General features: G+C 39.5%; 2 protein-coding genes across 3 annotated transcripts in view; both read right to left on the minus strand.

Moving 5' to 3' along the window:
• Nucleotides 1-15,013, minus strand: part of DNAJB14 (DnaJ heat shock protein family (Hsp40) member B14) — a 47,113-nt gene extending 32,100 nt beyond the window's left edge. Inside the window, exon 1 of one of the 2 annotated variants that reach the window (XM_081053923.1) lies at nucleotides 14,714-15,013. In XM_081053923.1, coding sequence (XP_080910049.1) covers nucleotides 14,714-14,846 — 133 coding nt within the window. In that variant the 5' untranslated portion in view covers nucleotides 14,847-15,013. The remainder of the gene's footprint in view (nucleotides 1-14,713) is intronic. The other variant, XM_081053924.1, reaches the window with a different exon arrangement.
• A 1,308-nt stretch (nucleotides 15,014-16,321) lies between these two features.
• H2AZ1 (H2A.Z variant histone 1) lies at nucleotides 16,322-18,635 on the minus strand. The gene is made up of 5 exons (XM_081049483.1): nucleotides 18,448-18,635; nucleotides 17,938-18,015; nucleotides 17,545-17,658; nucleotides 17,066-17,195; nucleotides 16,322-16,770 (listed from the first exon to the last, which is right to left on the minus strand). Exons 1-5 carry the CDS (start codon nucleotides 18,448-18,450, stop codon nucleotides 16,709-16,711), a joined length of 387 nt encoding a protein of 128 aa, XP_080905609.1. The 5' UTR covers nucleotides 18,451-18,635; the 3' UTR covers nucleotides 16,322-16,708.
• Between the last annotated feature and the right edge of the window lie 1,326 nt (nucleotides 18,636-19,961).

Genomic DNA, 19,961 nt, shown 5'->3' on the forward strand with positions numbered 1-19,961 from the left:
GAGAACCTCTGTACACTTGATGTTGGAGTAGCCACTATGGAAAACAGAATGAAGGTGCCTCATAAAATTAAAAATAGAACTACTTTATGACCCAGCAATTCCACTCCTGCGTATCTATCCAAAGAAATCCAAAACACTAATTGCAGCGCTATTCACAATACTGAAGATATTGAAATAACAGAAATGCCCATCAATAGACAATTGGACAAAGAAACTGTGGTACATTATACAATGGAGTATTACTCAGCCATAAAAAAGAATGAAATCTTACCATTTGCAACAACATGGATGGACGTAGAGAATATTATGCTCAGTGAAATAAGTCAGACTGAGAAAGACAAATACCATGTGATATCACTTAATGTGAAATCTAAAGAACAAATAAATGAGCAAATAAAACAGAAATGGACTCAGAAATATAGAGAAGAAAACAGATGGTTGCCAGATGGGAGGCGGGTGGGGATGGGGAGAAGGTAAAGGGATTAGAAGGTACAAATTGGTAGTCACAATATAGTCACGGGGATATGAAATACAGTGTGGGGAATAGAATCAACAGTGTTGTAAAGATCATTTAGGGTACCAGACGGGCACTGGACTTACAGGGGGATCACTTAATGGGCGGTGTAGCTGCCTGACCACTGCGCTGTACACCTGAAGCTGAAGTAGAATGATACTGAATGTTTACTATAATTAAATGTAGAGAAATATAGATTTAGATAGATATAGATGTAGATAAAGTCACAGGATGTAAAGTATAGCATAGGGAATAAAGTCAATGGTATTGTAACGGCTACATACAATGTCAGAGAGGTAGTAGATTGGGGCGGTTATCACTTTGTGAGGGGTATAAATGTCTATTACGTTGCTTTGTACACCTGAAACTAATAAAAAAAAGAGACATATACCCAAAATATATAAAGAATTCTTACAATTCAATAATAAAACCAAAAATTCAATTTAAAAATGTGCAAAGGATCTGAACAGACATTCTCCAAAACAGATATACAAATGGTCAATAAACACATGAAAAGTTGATCAAGATCAATAGCCATTAGGAAAATGAAAATACACAATGAGATACTCTTTCACACTCACTAAAATGACTATAATAAAAAATATGGACAGTAACAAGTGTTGGCATGGATGGGGAGAAATTGGAACCCTCATACACTGTTGGTGGAAATGTAAAATGTTGTGGCTACTTTGAAAAAAAATCATCTGGTAGTTATTTATAAGACTAAACATACAGACACCATTTGACCCAAAAATCCTATCCCTGGGTATATACCCAAGAGAAATGAAAACATACATCTACAAAAAACTGGTTCCTAAATGTTCCAGAAATAAAAGTAGAAACAATCCAAATTTCTACCAACTGATGAATGGATAAATAAAATGTGATACGTCCATACAATGGAACATTATTCAACAACGAAAAAAAAAATGAAGTACTGATATATGCTACAATACAGATGAACCTTGAAAACATGCTAAGTGAAAATAGCCAGTCACAAAAGACCATATTGTATGATTCCCCTTATATGAAATAGAATAGGCAAATCCACAGAGACGAAAAGTAGATTAGTCATTGCAAGGGCTAGTCGAAAAGAAAGAGTGGAATTGGTAAGAAATGAGGAGTGACTGCTAATGAGCATGGGGTTTTATTTTGAAGAGAAGAAAATGTTCTAAAAGTCATTGCTGTAATGTTTGTACAACTGTGAATATACTAAAACCTACTGAATAGTATGCTTTAAGTCAAGTAATTGTACAGTATGTGAATTATATCTCAATAAAGCTGATACATCTTAGATATATATAGATATACATCTATCTATCTATCTATCTATCTATCTATCTATCTATCTATCACATATATAGATATATAGCTGATACCATGTTTCTCTGAAAATAAGACCTAACTGGAAAATAAGCCCTAGCAGACTTTTCAGGATGACATCCCCTGAACATAAGCCCTAATGCGTTTTTTGGAGCACTACTTAATATAAGACTGGGTCTTATTTTCAGGGAAACACAGTATGTATAACATATATATATATATATATATATATATATATATATATATATATATATATATATACACATACATACATATGTTTAAATCCTAGCAGTGTCATTGGCAAATTGAAACATATATTTCTTTATATGTGTTTGTGTGTGTATATCTATATATATATATCTATATATATATAGATATATAGATATATATATGAACTTTTTTCTACCATATTTTTTCCCTAGCTAATGCATTCAAGAGGTCATCAAAGACATAAGAAATTCAGTTTTAATAACCATCTAGTTATAGCTGCTACAGAAAGGCTCTTAATTAGACAGCAATCTATTAGTTATTAACAAGATAAGTATAACACACAGTACTTGATTAGCTTAACTGTTGATTGTTTAGTTTTTATTTAATGCAATCACAATGTTAACCTTGATATCAGAAGTAGCATGATCTATGGGATAGTGGTTCACAACTTTTAAATACGAAAAATTTTATGGAAACTCTCAAAGAAGGCTGTGACAGCAGCTTAAAATTTAAATCTCTGCAAATTCTCTCATAAAATCAGATCAATTAGCAAACTCAAAACCTCATGCACAAAATACAAGAAGGTGGGGACTACCAACCAACAGATCTATGTGGGTATTACCATATGTGTGGGAAGAAGTAGAGGATAGTAATAAGGTATTTGCCAATTCACAGAGCAAAATAACTCTAAAATTATCAATAGGGATTCTGTATGTAACACAGCAGGCAAAACTGAGAAAAGTGTATAAAAATGAATGGATTTTGCTCACTACAATAGCACATGAATGAAAGGGTCCATAATAAACTCTTAAAGGCATAGAACGCTCCACTCCCTAAACTTTCAAAATTAATCAGCCAAAGCTCTCTTCCAGAACAAAATCACACTGAGGAGAAACTACTGGAAACAGGAACAAAACTGAAGAGGGCAGGGGCAATAGAAAAAAGAGAGAAACTCCAGATAAAGTGGAGAAAGAGAAAGAAGTGAGGAGATCTTATATGGTGACATATTTTCAACCATTACATAAAAACAGAAGAAAGATCTTTGTGGATTTAGAAAGGCTAACTAACTTCATATAAAAATGTGTAAAAGAAAATAATAGAATGGAAATCTGATAGAAAGTTATTATGAGAAAAAAGGAACAGAACTAAAATAACTCTCTGAAGACAATGAAAGCACATCACAAAGACTTGCTTACAAAACAGGTAAACACTATAACCTAGTACTTCAAACCAAGCTGAAAAGACTTTAAGAACGGCCGGATGGCTCAGTTAGAGTGCGAGCTCTGAACAACAGGGTTGCCGGTTCGATTCCCACATGGGCCAGTGAGCTGCGCCCTCCACAACTAGATTGAAAACTATGAGCTGCCACTGAGCTGCTGGAGGGGTGATGAGATGGCTCGGGTGGGTTAGAGCGCGAGCTCTTAACAGTAAGGTCACAGGTTCAATTCCCACATGGGATGGTGGGCTGTGCTCCCTGCAACTAAAGATTGAAAACAGCGACTGGACTTGGAGCTGAGCTGCGCCCTCCACAAGTAGACTGAAGGACAACGACTTGGAGCTCATGGGCCCTGGAGAAACACACTGTTCCTCAATATTCCCCAATAAATCTTAAAAAAGAAAAAAGAAGTTATACATAATACGAAATAACACAAAAATTAGAATTAGGACAATCCCAAAAAGTATCTCTCTCTCTCTCTCTCTCTCTCTCTCTCTCTCTCTCTCTCTCTCTCTCTCTAATCTATCTATCTAATCTATCTATCTATCTATCTATCTATCTATCTATCTATCTATCTATCTAATCTATCTATCTGAAAAAAGAAATCAATTCTAAAAAGACTAAACTAAAAGAAAGAAGGAGTTAATAAACACAACAGATAATGTTGTGTAAATGAAAGACAATACAAAAAGGCGGAAATTTTTTTTAAATGAAAAAAAGACAAAAAATTAGAAAGAAAATGGCAAATATTGAAGGTAGTTAAAGAAGATCCAACATAAATATAATGGAAGTCCTGTTGAAGAAAAATAAAACAGCTATATAATTGGAGAAAACAGCTATATAATTGGCAAAAAGATCAGATATTTATAAAGAAAACGAGATTGTCATCAGACTTTGCTCATCAGCAGTACTTGCACAAAACAACAGCTTAACATATTTAGATATCCAAAGAAACAAAACTGGAGCTAAGGATTTTATATCCACCAAATTAACTTCAAACATTAAGACCACAGATAGACAGTTTTCAACATTCCAGAACTTAGGGAGCACAACTCCCACAAGCCCTTCCTAGAAATCTACTAGAGGACAAGCTTCAGGAATCCAAAATAATTAAGAGATACACAGGACTGATGTGGAGAATTAAGTGTATCCATATACGGATAAGACTAAATGATTAAATGAGAGAGCATATAGTAGGTAATGATAATATGTTCTGACACTGTAGATAGGTTCAAATATTTTAAAAATTGTAGGCTGCTTCCTTTGTTTTTATTCTTACTTGAAAAAAAAATATTGGTCTTCTCTTCCGTTCCCTTCTCTTCCTTTTGGCAGCTGAGGCCTCAACTGAGGAAGCTTACTGAGACCAAAGAAAGAAGTCACAGCCAAAAATAGCCTGAGCTTGATAGGACGTGCACCAATAGGGATAAGGAGGCAACTTAAGGCACACAGAGGAAAATGAATAAATAAATTGAAGAAAACAGGAGCCACATTTCTCACTATCTCACCTAAGGATACTGTCAGAGAATGGAATTACAAATCTGGAAATGGAGAAGGCTAGATGAATTCTGTGGTGAACTAAAAAAGAGGCATGTGAATCTTGCACAGATATCAAAAATAATATAGATTAATACAGATTAAATTACTATAGATGTACGTATTCCCACAAACACACATTAACAGATATACATACACATACATATACATACATGCATTTATACACGCTGTATCTACTGAAGAGACCTAGAGGCAATGACACTCCTGTTGTAATAAGCTTACCTAGTGTGTATATCTTTCCAAGTACCACTGTCCACTAAAAAGTATAGGGTACCTTGGAGAAATAGCTGATTCCCAGGGCAGAAAGTAAAAAGTGGGCTTGAAAATTATTTGTGCCATAAGGTAAGGACACTAATAGGATGAGAACATCAAAAAGACACAGGGCTCCTACTGACTAAATCTGAGGAGATCTGAGCATCAAAATAAATACTAACATTAAATAAGAATCCATGAATTCATACTCATACACTGAATAAGTTGAATGCCAACTAATAAATTATTAAAAGAATGACAGAATTAGAAAACCACCGTTTGGCAACCATCAGAAACTAATCCAGGAAAGAATCATCAACGAATGCTGAAAGGAATTGCTGAAAGTATTTTATGGAACAGGACATTTACACAATCTCAAAGTATTTTCCCACAAAATATTTATTAATTACAAAGGGGAAAAAAGTTAAATTTTAAGTGGCAGTCACCAACTTAACTTAGTGACGCAAGTTAACCTCAACAATGAAGACCAAATTAATGATGTGTCTCCTGATATGTTACACTAAGAAAATATGACTTCTATGGTATCTCTGCCAAAAAATTTGTATACGGAAATGTTAAGCCCAAATTAAGGGAAATTCTATAAAATAACTGATCTGTACTCATCAAAAATGCCAAAGTAAAGAATAAAAGATGGTATCTGGAGAATAAAGCATGCCCATACATGCATCATGTATCTTTTTGCTACTGGAAAAAATGGCAGAATTTACATGAGGTACATGCATTAATTTCATGAATTTGATGGTTATATTGTGGTTATGTAAGAGAGTGCCCTTGTCTTAGAAAATATACACTGAATTATTTAGGGGTAATGGGACGTCATGTCTACAACATATTACTAATCAGTTCAGAAAAAAATATAATAAGAATAAATTGTATATGTGTGGGGGGTAGGAGGAGTACCAGGGAGAGAGGGCAGGATAAAGCAAATATGGTAAAATTTTATCCAATAGAAAGCCTGAGTAAAATGTATAAGGAAAGTCTGCACTATTCTTGTGACTTTTCTGTAAGTTTGAAAATGATTTCAAAATTAAAAAAAAAGAAATTAAAATGGAGTATATGCAAAGAAAATTTAACTGTTTTCAATAATTATATTAGTGTTGGTAATATTACTCTGAAACTATTATGTATATGATGTGGCATAAAGCAAATAAATAATCATGTCATTTACCATGGCTTTGAGAAACAGAATTATTACTATGTAAGGAAGGAGATAGAAATATAAGCTAGAAACATACAAGCTGGAAATACAAGCTGGAAAAGTTTACGTAAACACCCCAAAGTGCTTGACTTGAATCGGAAATAAGTTATATAAACTCATAAACTGTTTTAGCATTAAAAAATGTATTTCCTAGTCTGTACACTGAAAAGGCCCAGAAACAACGAACAATCTAGCATCTACAGCATCCTTAATGCCACGTGGTGATGCTGAAACACCCTTTTCCATTAATTAAGAGAAAGTAGGGCTATTATGTTTGATTTCAGGACTAGTATAGGAAATGTGTTTTCAGGACTAGTATAGGAAATGTGTAAGAGTCTGAAACATTCTGTTATACCAAAGAGCAAGGTAACAAATAAAGACTACTGGGAGTGTGTCTAGAGGACTCAGGAGCTAACCTTAAAGGGGCTCCTACTGCTTTTGAAAAAAAAAAAGGGAACCAATTCCTTTTCTTGAAAACTGATAAAAGCAATTAAGCTTTCCTACATGAATTATAGCACTGTGTAACTCTAAGACAGGAGAAGGGGAAGTGTCTCTTTATTGGAGTATTTCAGCTAATAAGTGAAGAAATTTGTTTTTAAAAATTGCGGTGCCAGATATGAATGAAAATGGTTATATGTGTTTAGTATTTACAGATGGCCACAAAATCCATATGCATGCTAGTTAGAAGTTATCTGTACATTTCCTTTCAGACTTAGTACAAACATGTTCTCCCAGTGTTTTTCTGGACCTCTTCCATGTTAAAAGCTACATGCTCAATACTGCTAAAGCAGGAACATATTATTGTTTCAGATTCAACGTTACTATATTGAAAATTTTTCTACAATTTCATATATAAGAGTTCTGCTTAACAACGGCTGTATGTGTACATGCACTCACATCAAACACTCTTTGATTCCAAAGAGTAAAAAATTCGCACAAGTTCCATTACCTCTGAGTCTCAACATCCAGTTTTGTCATCTTAAAAATGGAAATCAGCAAGGTTTTCTATATTAATAATCACTGGAACCAAAGCCTGAGAAAGTAATATAATTCAATTCAAATACTGTCAGAATTTAGAACACAATGGATTTTCCTGACTTATTAAATATTTTAGCTATTATATGAGATTTCATTTACAATAATGTGCAGTATTACAAACATTAGTTGAGCAGATACAGTACTTATAAACCAGATTACTTTTACTTTCAGTTTTAAAACTATCCAACCTCATTTTACAAATTCACTTTCCAGACATACTGCTTTGCTTGGGGTTTTAAAGTAGTCTTCATTTACCGTGTTTTCCCGAAAATTAGACTGGGTCTTACATTAATTTTTGCTCCAAAAGACGCATTAGGGCTTATGTTCAGGGGACGTCATCCTGAAAAATCATGCTAAGGCTTACTTTCAGGTTAGGTCCTATTTTCAGGGAAACACAATATTTCATATTGAGAACCAGTGAAAAAGTAAATATACTGCTATTAAAAATGTTTATGTAGATAATCCAAAAATTAAGAACCAAGGTCTGTTTTTATTTAATAAGTTTCTGCCACACACCTGGACATATATATGCCCATCATTAGCAGAATCTAAAATAAGAACACATTTTTTGAAAAACAAATGGATTTTTCCCCTCCTCCTCACAACTGGAAAGAGCTTTCTTTTATTTATGTGATTAAAAAGCAATGTTGCTCAGCTCACTAAAAAAGACATAACAAAGTAAAAGTCACATATAAATCCCACACAAGAAAAAAAAATCAATCACTTTGGTATATTTAACTCTAGTTACTAAAGTTAGCTAGCTGGCTAGCTTTTTAGATATATTTAAAAAAAACAACACTAGAATAATCTACATGTGTTTGTAGCCTAGCTTGATTTAATTCATAATACAATACATATATATTTTGACAGGAATAAATATAGGTCCACATAATTTTTTTTTTTTTTAAGACCTTATTCAGGACTATTGCAATAGGGGAGAGCGATCAGGCTCAACTCAGAATGCAACAAAGACAGCTGGAGATTTATAGCCAATGAGCATAGTGAGGGGTAAGTGGTTGGAAAATTACTGAGGAGCATCAGCTTTTTTAAGAGGTACACAATATATGAATGTAATGCAATTTATTTCATCAATTCCCACTGATGGGAATTTATGTTCTTTTCAAATTTTTGTTATAGTGACAATCCATATATATATATTCTTTTGCACACTTGTCAGATTACGGAAGAGCTTCATTTTTTAAATATATGACCGTGAAAAGCGTACAGCTATAAATTTTTCATTTAATTATCTGTTTAACAAATCATCTTTATTAAAGGGAATGCAATTATATAAACAAGTATTATTCTGGAAAATCCAGGCTTATAAATGCTACAAGTATATGCATAACACTATTAGGCACCACAGGAATAAAAAGATGGTTAAAATTAAAATAGTTCTTGACAGCAAAGGAGTTTTTAATTTAGGAGAGGGACACACACACACACACACACACACACACACACTCACAACAAGGAATGAATGCAGCAGGGCAGAGAGCTACATGTTACCAAGCATGGAATAAGTAGTTGAATCCAAATGGAGATTAATCCTAACTTAAAGCAATTATTTTGTGCTTAAATAAGTAACTCAAAAATGACAGAAAAAAGACAAATATTATACAGTTAATTCCAAAGCATTATCCAAATACTTTTTCCATAGTAGCAATATATGGCATTCTTACAGCACTTCGTAAAATATCCTTGTAATAATCTGGCGAATAGTAGACAAGGGGAAACTGAGGCTAAGGAAAGGAAAAGGGAATGTCAGGAATCAAGCCATTATGTCCAGCAGGTATTTCACATTTCACTCCTCCAACATGCAAGCTCCAAGAGGACAAAGACTTTGTCTTATTGTTCACTGACTCCCTAGTTCCTAAGAACTGTGCCAGGAGCAAAACACTGTGCATTCAGTATGTATTTGTTAAGTAACTATATCCCCATTTTATAAATGAGAAAATGAGGCTCAGAAAGGTAGTTATCTTTGCAAAGTCGCACAACTACTAAATTAAGATTCAAAACCAAATTCAATACTTTTTCTTCAGCTATAATGTCTCAAATCATTTGGCTATTAGCTGAAATTTGAAAATCATTGTAACACTTAACTTGATGCTATCAAAATAATTGTTCTGAATGTACGGTTTGTATTTGTCACTAAATTTTAATTAAGTCAGAAACAAAAAAAACTGAACTGTCTTAAAAGGAATAGGTTGGATAATACTCTAGATGTGTAATCACAATTTAAAAACCTTTATTTTATTATTTTAAGTGAGACAAAAGGTGACAGTACTTTGAATGTTTTTTATTAGATTTAAATTTTAAAATAATGTATCAAAACAAAGGAAGAAAAATCTACACACATATGTTGTACATGAAGAAAAAATAAAAATAGGACTACTTTAATTGCTATTGTGCAGATAGATGTTGCAAAATATAAACTATCCATTAGTTAAAGATACAGGATGGCCTTTTTTGAAGTGGTAGGCTGCCATTTGGTTCAAATTACTATGAAATTCTTGAAAATAATAAAAATGCTTTTCTCCTGAAAAAAAAAATCTATAGTTCAAACTGCCCCCCAATTAGCACTAAACACCAAAGTATTACAATAGCAATGTAAAGTATTAAGATAGCGAGACTGTATCCCGGGAAAGTCCCAAACATTTCAATAATTCAACAAATATACAGTTTAAGAAACAAAATGTAATTTTTCTGTCTCCTGACATTATTTTTCCAGAATATTTGTATTTCCTACGTAGTAGCTACTCGTATATGTCAATGCTTCCACACGTACACTAAACTTACAGTATGAAAATATTTGAAAGCTATAAAACTCAATTCACTAAGAAGTTAACTGCAACAAATAAACTGCAAAATAAAATTCTCAAATAAAAGCATAGAAAGCAACAACGTCCTAGATCCATTTGAAGATCAAGTTTTTCTTCAAGGAAAATTCTTGCCAATTTTAAAAAGTGTTTTATCAATCAACCTGGTAAGAATAAAATGTAAAGAGGCCAAAAATTCTGGAATATAGCTAGTATTTAGTTTTGTTATCTTCCCATTCGCTGTATAAGAATAATGGAGATCAAAATGTTTTCTTTTACCTATCTTAGTATGAAAACACATCCACAAGAACATTCAGTCAAAACTCTTTTGAGCTACAAGAGTTTGATGGTAGTCTAGAATAGGTGATATTCAGGGACAAAAATATGCAATTTCGTTTTAACCAAGAGCTTCAATTTCTTTCTCCACTAAGCATTTTATCAGGAACTTACAAAAATATTCTAGCTCTTTCCTTCCTCTGAATTCTTAAATTATTCCAATAAATAAATTCTGAAAACATTCTATGTAAAATACACTTTGCTAAGTAGTTGCACATAACTTTATTTCAGCTAATGCTCACATCGACCCTGTGATGAAATCTTCACTTTACACATAACTAAACAAGGATTAAAGAAGCTAAGTAACTCGTCGCTGGTTATAAAGCTGTGAGAGGCAAAGTCTGCACCTGAACTAAGGTTTTCAGAGTACACCACAACTGTACCCTATCACTTTATTTGGTAATCACATACTGCCACATTACAATACATTGAACTACTAATTTTCGCTTTACAATTCTTAAATTTTCCTATATCCACGTCTTTAAGACCAAAATTGTGTTGTGCTTTAATATCCTACGGTATCCTTTAGTAGATTGATTCAAGTTGCTCGTATGGTAGAAGAATAACAGACTACAAGCTTAAAAATTCTGAGAGCTTTGTAAAGTGGAAACGATACCAAAATAATTGAGTGCTTACTATGAATGCTTTCCATGTATTAACTCATTTGATCCTCATAACAACCCTATGAAATCAGTATATTATTGTCCCATTTTACATATGAAAAAGCTAAAGGCTAGAGAGGTTCTCTAACTTGCCCAAAATTAAGGTTACAAGTTAGTAGGCTTCAAAAGTCAAAGTATTCTGTCTCAAGTGATTACTTGCTTAATGTTCAAACTGTCCCTCTAGGACTAGATAATGACTAAATGACATCATGTATTCATACAGTAGGGAGATTAAAAAAATTTTAACTCTGGGCAATGGTTTCTTAGCAATGACACCAAAAGCACAGACAATAAAAGAAAAAAATAGACAAATGGGATTACATTAAACTTAAAAACTTCTGTGTATCAAAGGACACAATCAACAGAGTGAAAAACACCTGCAGAATGGGATAAAATAATGTGCAAATCATATATCTGATAAGAAGTTAATATCCAGAATATATAAAGAATTCCTACAACTCAATAATCAATAAAACAAATAACCCAATTTAAAAATAGGCAAAGGATCTGAAGAGACATTACCCCAAAGATGATATATAATGGCCAACGCATTTAAAAGATGTTCAACATCACTAATTGTCAGAACAATGCAAATCAAATGAGATATCACCTCACACTTGTTAAGATGGCTACTATCAAAAACAAACAAACAAGCATAGAGAAAATAACAAGTGTTGGTGAGAATGTGGAGAAACTAGAACTCCTGTGCACTGTTGGTGGGAATGTAAAATGGTGCAATCACTATGGAAAAGAGTATAGCAGTCCCTCGGAAAAATAAAAATAGAATTATTACCTATATGATCCAGCAAATGGGTTTCTTAGTCTATACCCAAAAGATGTGAAGCAGGATCACAGAGATATTTGCATAGCCATGTTCATAGCAGGATTATTCACAATAGCCCAAATGTAAAAACAACCTAAATGCCTACTGACAGATGGACAATGAAAATGTGGGATATATGAGGTGTGATCAAACAATACAGTGAATATTTAAATTAAAAAAAATTACAGTAAAAAACATATTGCCACTAATTCTCCTCAAAATATGTCCCCTCACTTCAAACACACTTATCCCATTGTTCTTGCCACTTTCTAAAGTAGTTCTGGAAGTCCTCTTTCATGAGTGTCTTCAAGTTGTGCTGTCATGGCTGCTTCGATGTCTTGAAATGATTCAAAACATTTACCTTTCAGGGTCATTTTGACTTTGGGGAAGAGCCAGAAGTCGCACGGTGCCAGATCTGGTGAATAAAGTGGATGAGGAGCCTTTCTGTTCTGATCATAAATTACGGCGAATGTTGCTGCCAAATGCCATCCAATGGAAAGACAGGGATCTTCAATACAGGAAGCAGCGCATCTAACTTAGTCACAGTGTGTGACAAGTTTCAACTCGTTCAGTGCAGGTGTGAGCTACTGTTGAGAGAAGGTGTGTTTTAAAGTGTGCAGTAAATCATCCTCCATCAGGACGTTCCGTGTTACACATCACTTTTGGTTTACAGCAATTTCTGTCAAATAAAAACATTACCATGTGTCCTCATCCACCTTATTTAGAGATCTTATTCAGATCTCTGGCACCATGTGACTTCTGGCTTTTCCCTAAAGTCAAAATGATTCAGGACATCGAGGCATACAGGACAGTGCAACTAGACACTCAACGAAAGAGGACTTTCAGAATTACTTCAGAAAGTGGCAAAAATGATGGGATAAGTGTGTTGGAAGCAAGAAGGCATATTTTGGTAGGGATTAATGTCAATGTGCTTTTTACTGTAATAAGTTTTTTATTTAAATATTCACCATATTGTTTGATCACACCTCGTATATGCAACTTAAAAAAAAAATCTATCACATACAACATGGATGAACTTCCTATACATCACGCTAAGTGAAATAAGCTTCAAAAAAGACAAATACTACAACAGGTCCTCAAATAACATTGTTTCATTCAACTTCATTATGTTGATGAGATGCAGTAGGACCTTATCTCTTGTTTATATTAAGTAGCCTATGGTAAATCTGGTTTCATTATACGTCATTTAGCTTAAGGTGGCAGCCTATCGACCATGTTCAGTGAGGAACTGCTGCATACGATTCCACTTATATAAGGTATATAAAGTGGTCAATTTTAAAAGAAAGTTGGATGTCAGGGGCTGGTGGGTGGGGAAAATGTTAAGTTGTTTAATTGGTATAGCCTTTCAGTTCTGTGAGATGAAAAATTCTGCAGATCCGTTGCACAATGTGAAAATAGTTATCATTACTGAAACAACGGTTCAACTGGTAAATTTTATGTGTTTTTTGCCACAGTTAAAAAAATTAATTTCCTTTTTCACTTCCCTTTTCTGTCCTCTCTGGTATAGTATTCAATAGCAATATAATGAAAGGATAGAGAAAAGCAAAGAATAAAAGGGATTCACCAATGTAGAAATAAAGTAAGAAAACAATAAAACAGGTAACCGCGCATTCTTACTAACTTTTCAATAATTTTTTTCTTAACCTGGAAATACCTTGAACCTCCAGGGAAGCAGTATCCTCTTGGAAAGGCAATAGAGATTAGTGGTTAAAGGCTTTTTGGAGCTGGAAAGCTCAAGTACTATTCTGACTTTGCTATTAATTTCTGTGTGACCTTGGGTAAGCTATTTTCATCCATCCATCCATCCATCCATCCATCCATCCATCCAAAAGGCCGTCTGTTTCCCTATGGGTAAACCAGATCAAATGAATCCTGTACCTCTACATAAGATTGTTCTGAGGAGTAAATGAAATGCATATAAAACACCAGGCAGAAGGCCTGGCAGTTTGTAAGCGGTCAGCAAATGTTAGCAACTATTACTAAGGCCTAGAAAGCAGGACACCAACAGGGTGAATTCAACTAAAAGAAGTCCAGTACTCTATTCCTTAGAGACCTGCCTAATTTGTCAATAAGTATGGTGTTATCAAAGCAGATATTACTTAACAAATCATTACAGACTCTATCATTTTTGCCAAATTTGTACTACTCTGTTGTAAGTAACTCTCTCCCAGGGAAAAGCAATGTCATCTCAGGTACTCGAAAATGTTTGCTCTGGGAACAAGGTTCTACCCCAGAGATGGTGGAACCGGATACCTTTAGTGACTCGAGTTCCCCGTTCCTCTCACTTTACTAGGGGCCTAGGCCTTATTTGGGAGCGAGGATGAGGGGGGAGCGGGCCGCAGGACCTAACACCCAGATGCACAGCCTGACTCTGCTAAGATTAAGACAGGACCCGACACATCTTCCAGGGACATTCTCCTGGGAGAATGGCAGCCGGACATCTCCGAAATCGGATCAGGGAACCGGCACCTCTCGCCGGTCAGCCGAGAGCCGGCATCTCGCAGGCAGGCTGGTGCAGGGAGTCCCCGGCAGCCCGTCCCCAGCCCGGCCGGGACGGTTGGGGCCGGGTCGGAATGTGTCGGGACGCTCCTCCCCGGGGTCCCGCGGAGGGCTCGGGCTGACCCGAGGCCACGCCGGCTCCCAGGGGGGCGACGGTGGGGGTAGGGACGGGCTGCTCGGTGGTCTGGAGACCAGGCAGGTAGGGAAGGGACCACCAAGGGCCTCACCGCGGGCTGACGGCAGCGGGTAGAGCTTCTCCGCCTTCTGCAGGAAGCGCTGGGCCTTTTCGCGGTTGCCGGCGTTCAGGGCCTCCCGGGCGATCTCGACACATTTCTCCGCCTCATCCCTGTTCCCCTCCATGGTTTGTGCCTTCTTCCGTTTCCTCCGGGAGAGCAGCTCGAGGGGCGGAAGCCGCCGCCGCCGAGGAGGCGAGGCCAGCCCGACGGGGGCGTGCGGAGGCGGGCGGGGAGGAGCGCAGGCCCGTGGCGGCGGCAGCCGCGGCGGCGTCCTGGCGGGCTCCCAGCTCCGCCTCTGCGCGGCGGCCTCCCCGCCCCCCGCCGGCCGCTGCGGCGCGAGTCGCAGCTCTCGGGCCTGCACCGAGCTCCCGGGCCTGGGCGTCCGTACGCGACGCCGAGAGCCTCACAGCCGCGCAACCTGAGGGACCAGCTGGGCTGTCCACCGAGGAGGGGACCGGCCACCCGCATTGGCCCCGCCGTACCCGACCTCCCCTCGCGGCGCGTAGCCCGCCTTCCAGGCCGCGGGGCGACGGACGGGGTTGGGGATGCTTGTTTGCACGCAAGTTCCCAGGGACCGACGGCCCCGCCTCCAGGCGCCCTCAGCCTGAGGAGGATTCGGTGAGCTGAGCAGCGTCCCGTCAGCCCCTTCTGGCACCGGTGTGGACCACGTTGGAGCGTCGTGGACCCCACCTGAGCTTGTGGTGCCTTGATTTCAGCTACGCACCACTTTTCTAACCTGGATTCCATTAAATTGTCTCCCAGGATATCCAAGAGGTATAGTTTGCCGTTATTCTCAAGGCTTAACCCTAGGCCTTTTATGACCACATCAAGGCAGGAACCAGCTCGCTGGGAATGCATTACCATCACAGAAGTAAACCACTTGGTTTTCTCCCTTCTCGGGTTGTCATGACATTGTCCCTGTGAAATGCTGCACCGTTATGCAGGTCTCCTGGGTGGGGGTGGGGGTACCGTGGGGAAGGGCCACTTAAAGCTTGCTAATGTCCTCATCCAAATTTAAAGAGACAATTTGCCAGCAACCAAGTGTCACAATTCACTCAATCACAGAATAACTATTTTTACAATGGTCAGTCAAGCTATTGTTAACCATGCTAGCAAATGCCAAAACGGACTTCCAAAGAAATCTCTTCTGTAAAATGGAAAGTGTTATTCCCCAAAGATGTTACTGAGTACTGAACAATTTAGGTTAAGACTTCAAAACTGTGTAGCACACAGAAAAACACTATTATCTCTAATCTAAACTGAAAGTTCCCTCTGGAGGTAGCTAGAGTACTGCGCTACCTGTGCCCCTTCCCTCCCACCACAGCAATAGTGCACCAGTGTAGTGCTGTTACATACAGGAAGCTGCCAAAAGACAAATTAAGATGGTCAAACAGCCTAAAAAACGTGTCCCATTCCAGCTCCTGCCCAAGTTTTAAGTATTTTTAATAGCTCATTACATATTTTAAAAATTTACACTTGGGCCGTCTAACTTTGTTGATCTACAGAATTAACAATTTAATTCCAGAGAAGAAATATGCTTGAATTATTGCTGGATGGAGATCCTATTCAAAAGAGTTCTTATTATAGTCAGGCCAATTTAAAACACAACTAGTTTGGGATATGACCTTTATTGAGCTTATCCACCGGAGTGGAAATAATGTCTGTACAAAACCAAATGTTTGTTACTATAACTTCTGCATCACAATTAAAATCCAAACAGTTTTTTAAAAACAGTCAACTCAATCAAAACCCACTACTTCAGAATCAATAGCTTCTTTGAAGCCACAGTAACACTTAAATATGGTTAAGACTCGAATGCAGAAATTTGGTTGGTTGGAAAGCTAATTAAACTTCCAACTTGCTCAAATAGAATTACAAAAAGGCAAAATTGTGTTTTTCACAGAGATACAGTCCACTGGAATCACCAACACTGGACAGCTGTTAGAGTACTTAGAGTCCTGAGATGATAAGAAATCCAGGCATCCTTTAGACAGTCTTCTGTTGTCCTTTCTTCCCAATCAGAGATTTGTGGATGTGTGGAATGACACCTAAGAAAGGGACAGGGATTAATTCTACTTTTTAACACACATTTTTAAGACCACACTGTACTTAGACCAGGACAGTTTACTGTTCAACTTCGAAGATGTCTTTAAATGCGAAGTTCAAGTATGCAGAGTAAAACTTCATTAAGTTATATACATAAACCCTATTTTATGATGTAACCATACTCCTTATCCGTGAAAATACACAAGTGTCCTCTTCTAGGCTAAAAATTACTAACAGGACTTAAAGCAACGAATTTTCTCTAAAGGAATTTAAAGTGAAATTTTAGTATTTACATACCACCACCAGCAATTGTAGCCTTGATGAGAGAGTCCAATTCTTCATCTCCACGAATAGCAAGTTGCAAATGACGAGGGGTAATACGCTTTACCTTTAAGTCTTTTGATGCATTTCCTGCCAATTCAAGTACCTACAAGGCACAGTCTAATCAATCTCCTTTCAAGTCTTAGGGTCAAGATCCAAAGCAGAATCAAACCTTCGCGAACTAAATCTACCAACTGCCGTTTCCCTCCCCCCCCACCTGAATGGCAAGATACTCCAAAGCTATAATGGGGGCAACGCAATTTTATTTCCAAGAGCTGTTCAAGCTCGGTAGGATCCCGTAACGATCACCAGCTCCCTCTAGCGTTCTCAGAGGCTTCTCGCCGCGTTTACGGCCTGGGAGTTTTCTTGCATCACTTTCCTCCTTCCCTCTCGCCGCCGCCACCCCGCCACCCCCGCCCAAACCTTTTCCAGATTATAGGCGTACACCCATTTACCTCTGCGGTGAGGTACTCCAGGATGGCTGCGCTGTACACAGCGGCAGTCGCGCCCACACGTCCATGGCTAGTCGTCCTAGATTTCAGGTGTCGATGAATACGGCCCACCGGAAACTTAATTTTAAGCACACACAAACATAAATGCACAAAGATATGAGTCAAAAATGATAGAATACGCGCGCCAAAGCAAGAGGCACGGATGCCGGTGCAGCAACTCGCCCCAGAATCGACACACGTGATCGCCCCCCCTTCCCCGATATTTATCGTATCGGCAAACCAAGTCGCGACACCGCATCATCCCCGCCAAGACCAAACTGCCATCTAGAGCGATGATAAACCAGGAGGAGAAAAGAAAAACGACATGATTCCCCGACTGCACGGGCCACCACTGACCTGCAAGCCGGCTCTCTGCGAGCGGGAAACCGCCTTTGTCTTGGCCTTTCCGGAGTCCTTCCCAGCCTTACCGCCAGCCTGCAGCGCGCACACGCCCGCGAGCGAAGGAGGAACGGAGAATATAGGATTACCAGGGCGGAGCGCCCCTCCCCCATCGCGGCGCGGCCCGGGCGCGAGCGCGCCCCACCGCCCTGCCGGGGTCTCCGGCCCGCCGCGCGTCGCAAGGGCGACCCCGCCCGCCCGTCCCCCGCTGCGCGCCCGCCGCGGCCGCGCGCCTCCGTCCGCCCGCTGGCCCCCAGCGGCGCTCTGTGCGCCACCCAACCGTCGCCGCCCGCCGCGAGATCGGAGGCGGCTCCGCTCGCCGCCGACAAATCACCTCCCCCCGCGCTTCCAAATCCTGTCTCCGCGCGTTCCCAACCGTCGCCTCTTCACCCCCATCCCCGTTGGTAACGCGTTTTCCTCCCGCCGACAAAAACCCACGGAGTCTTCGAGCGCCTCTGTGAAGTTTACCATTTCAAATTCTGCTGAAGCTCAAACAAGCAAGGCAGAGAAAGGACTAATCAAACACCAAGCGAGATCCCACCGCCTACTCCTTCGTCGCACCGCGATTCAAACTGCGCTGTCTCCCGCCTTCCCCGCTCCCTTTATACTGCAGAATGTTCCCTCATCCGGGAACTCGGATTGCTCATCCCACCAATGGCTGCCACCCGCCTTCGGGACGCGTCCTTGAGGCCTCAGCCAATGAGAAAGCATAGAAGAGGGCGGAGGGGCGGGCGCTTAGCAGCTCGAGCCGCTATTGGGACATGGGGAGGGCGATGGGGAGTGAGGTGGGGGAGGGCGGAGGGATGGGAACCGGGGAGAAGAAGGGCACCGGGGCGGGAGGGAAGAAACAGAGCGAACTACACTGAGGGAGCGAGGACACCCGCTGCCTGTGGTCACGTGTCTGGGAGGAGGAGCTGAGAAGCTCAGGGGAGGAGCACGCAGCAGCGCCCCTCAGTCTCCTAGCGGGATTCCGTTGACCACGTGAAGTCGCTTTCGGGTCTACAGCGTCTTCCCTTCCCTTCCGCCCCTAGTGCATCGCGGTTGGAGAGCGGCTTGCCCGCATCCTTCTTCCGGGGACCCTGCTCTCCACCCCTCTCTGCATGCCCGGCGGCTCCTTTGGTCTGACAGGTGGCGCGAACCTGTGACAGGAGCCGCGACTCCTCCGCAGACCGCAGCCTCCACGGAGATCCCACGTTATTCCTGCCTAGGCCAGTCTCCCGCCACCGACTGATGACGACCCGTCGCCTTCACTTCATTTTCAGCGGTATCGCTCATCTCTTCTTTCCTCGCCACTTTTGAAACTCCCCACGGGAACAAACGGTGGAGCAGTCACCTCGCTGGACACAAAGGGCCTTTTGGTCTGTGCACAGAGGGCTGGGGGTGAGGCGGTATTCTTTAATCAAATCACATCAATGGGCTATTCCTACAGCCTGGTGTCTAAAGTTGATTTAGTGAAACTTCAAAGCTATTATGGGTCAGTTTTTCTATACTGAACATTTCGCTACATGACCAATGTTCGATAAAAGTCATGGGCTAATTCCTACCGTGATTCACAGGCAGTTACAGATGGTCCATGTAATCAGTTGCAAATGGTGGGCTTAAAACATAGTACTGTACCCACACTACGAGGTATCATAATCCCAACTACTTAGCCTTCCAACTGATAGATTAATAACACCTGTGTACATCTCCAGTTGCTTGGAGACATTAGTGATTTAAAACATATTTGTAGTGTTGAGTCGTGTATTACAGTTAACATAATTCACTATCGCTGATGTGAAGAAAATTTCAGATATGTTCTCTTAAGTACTTTATATTGGGTTTCAGTCTGAAAAATTTTATTAAATTAGAGCACCTCTATTTCTGGGAGATAAATTCTGGAAAAGAGGTTGCCAACAATTTTGACACAAGGCTTATTCTTTCTTTCCCTTGGAACTGAGTAACCCTTATGATGCCATGAATAGCAAGAGTTAATCAGTTCC

This window comes from Rhinolophus hipposideros (assembly GCF_964194185.1).
Source record: "Rhinolophus hipposideros genome assembly, chromosome: 1".
Taxonomy (NCBI): Eukaryota; Metazoa; Chordata; class Mammalia; order Chiroptera; family Rhinolophidae; genus Rhinolophus; species Rhinolophus hipposideros.

What these genes read in the sequence shown, in the direction of transcription:
- H2AZ1 (XM_081049483.1), bottom strand. An exon ending in TGGAGTACCTCACCGCAGAG is followed by an intron (nt 17,196 to 17,544) that starts GTAAATGGGTGT and finishes TGTGCCTTGTAG; the next exon opens with GTACTTGAATTGGCAGGAAA. An exon ending in GGCTACAATTGCTGGTGGTG is followed by an intron (nt 16,771 to 17,065) that starts GTATGTAAATAC and finishes TCCCTTTCTTAG; the next exon opens with GTGTCATTCCACACATCCAC.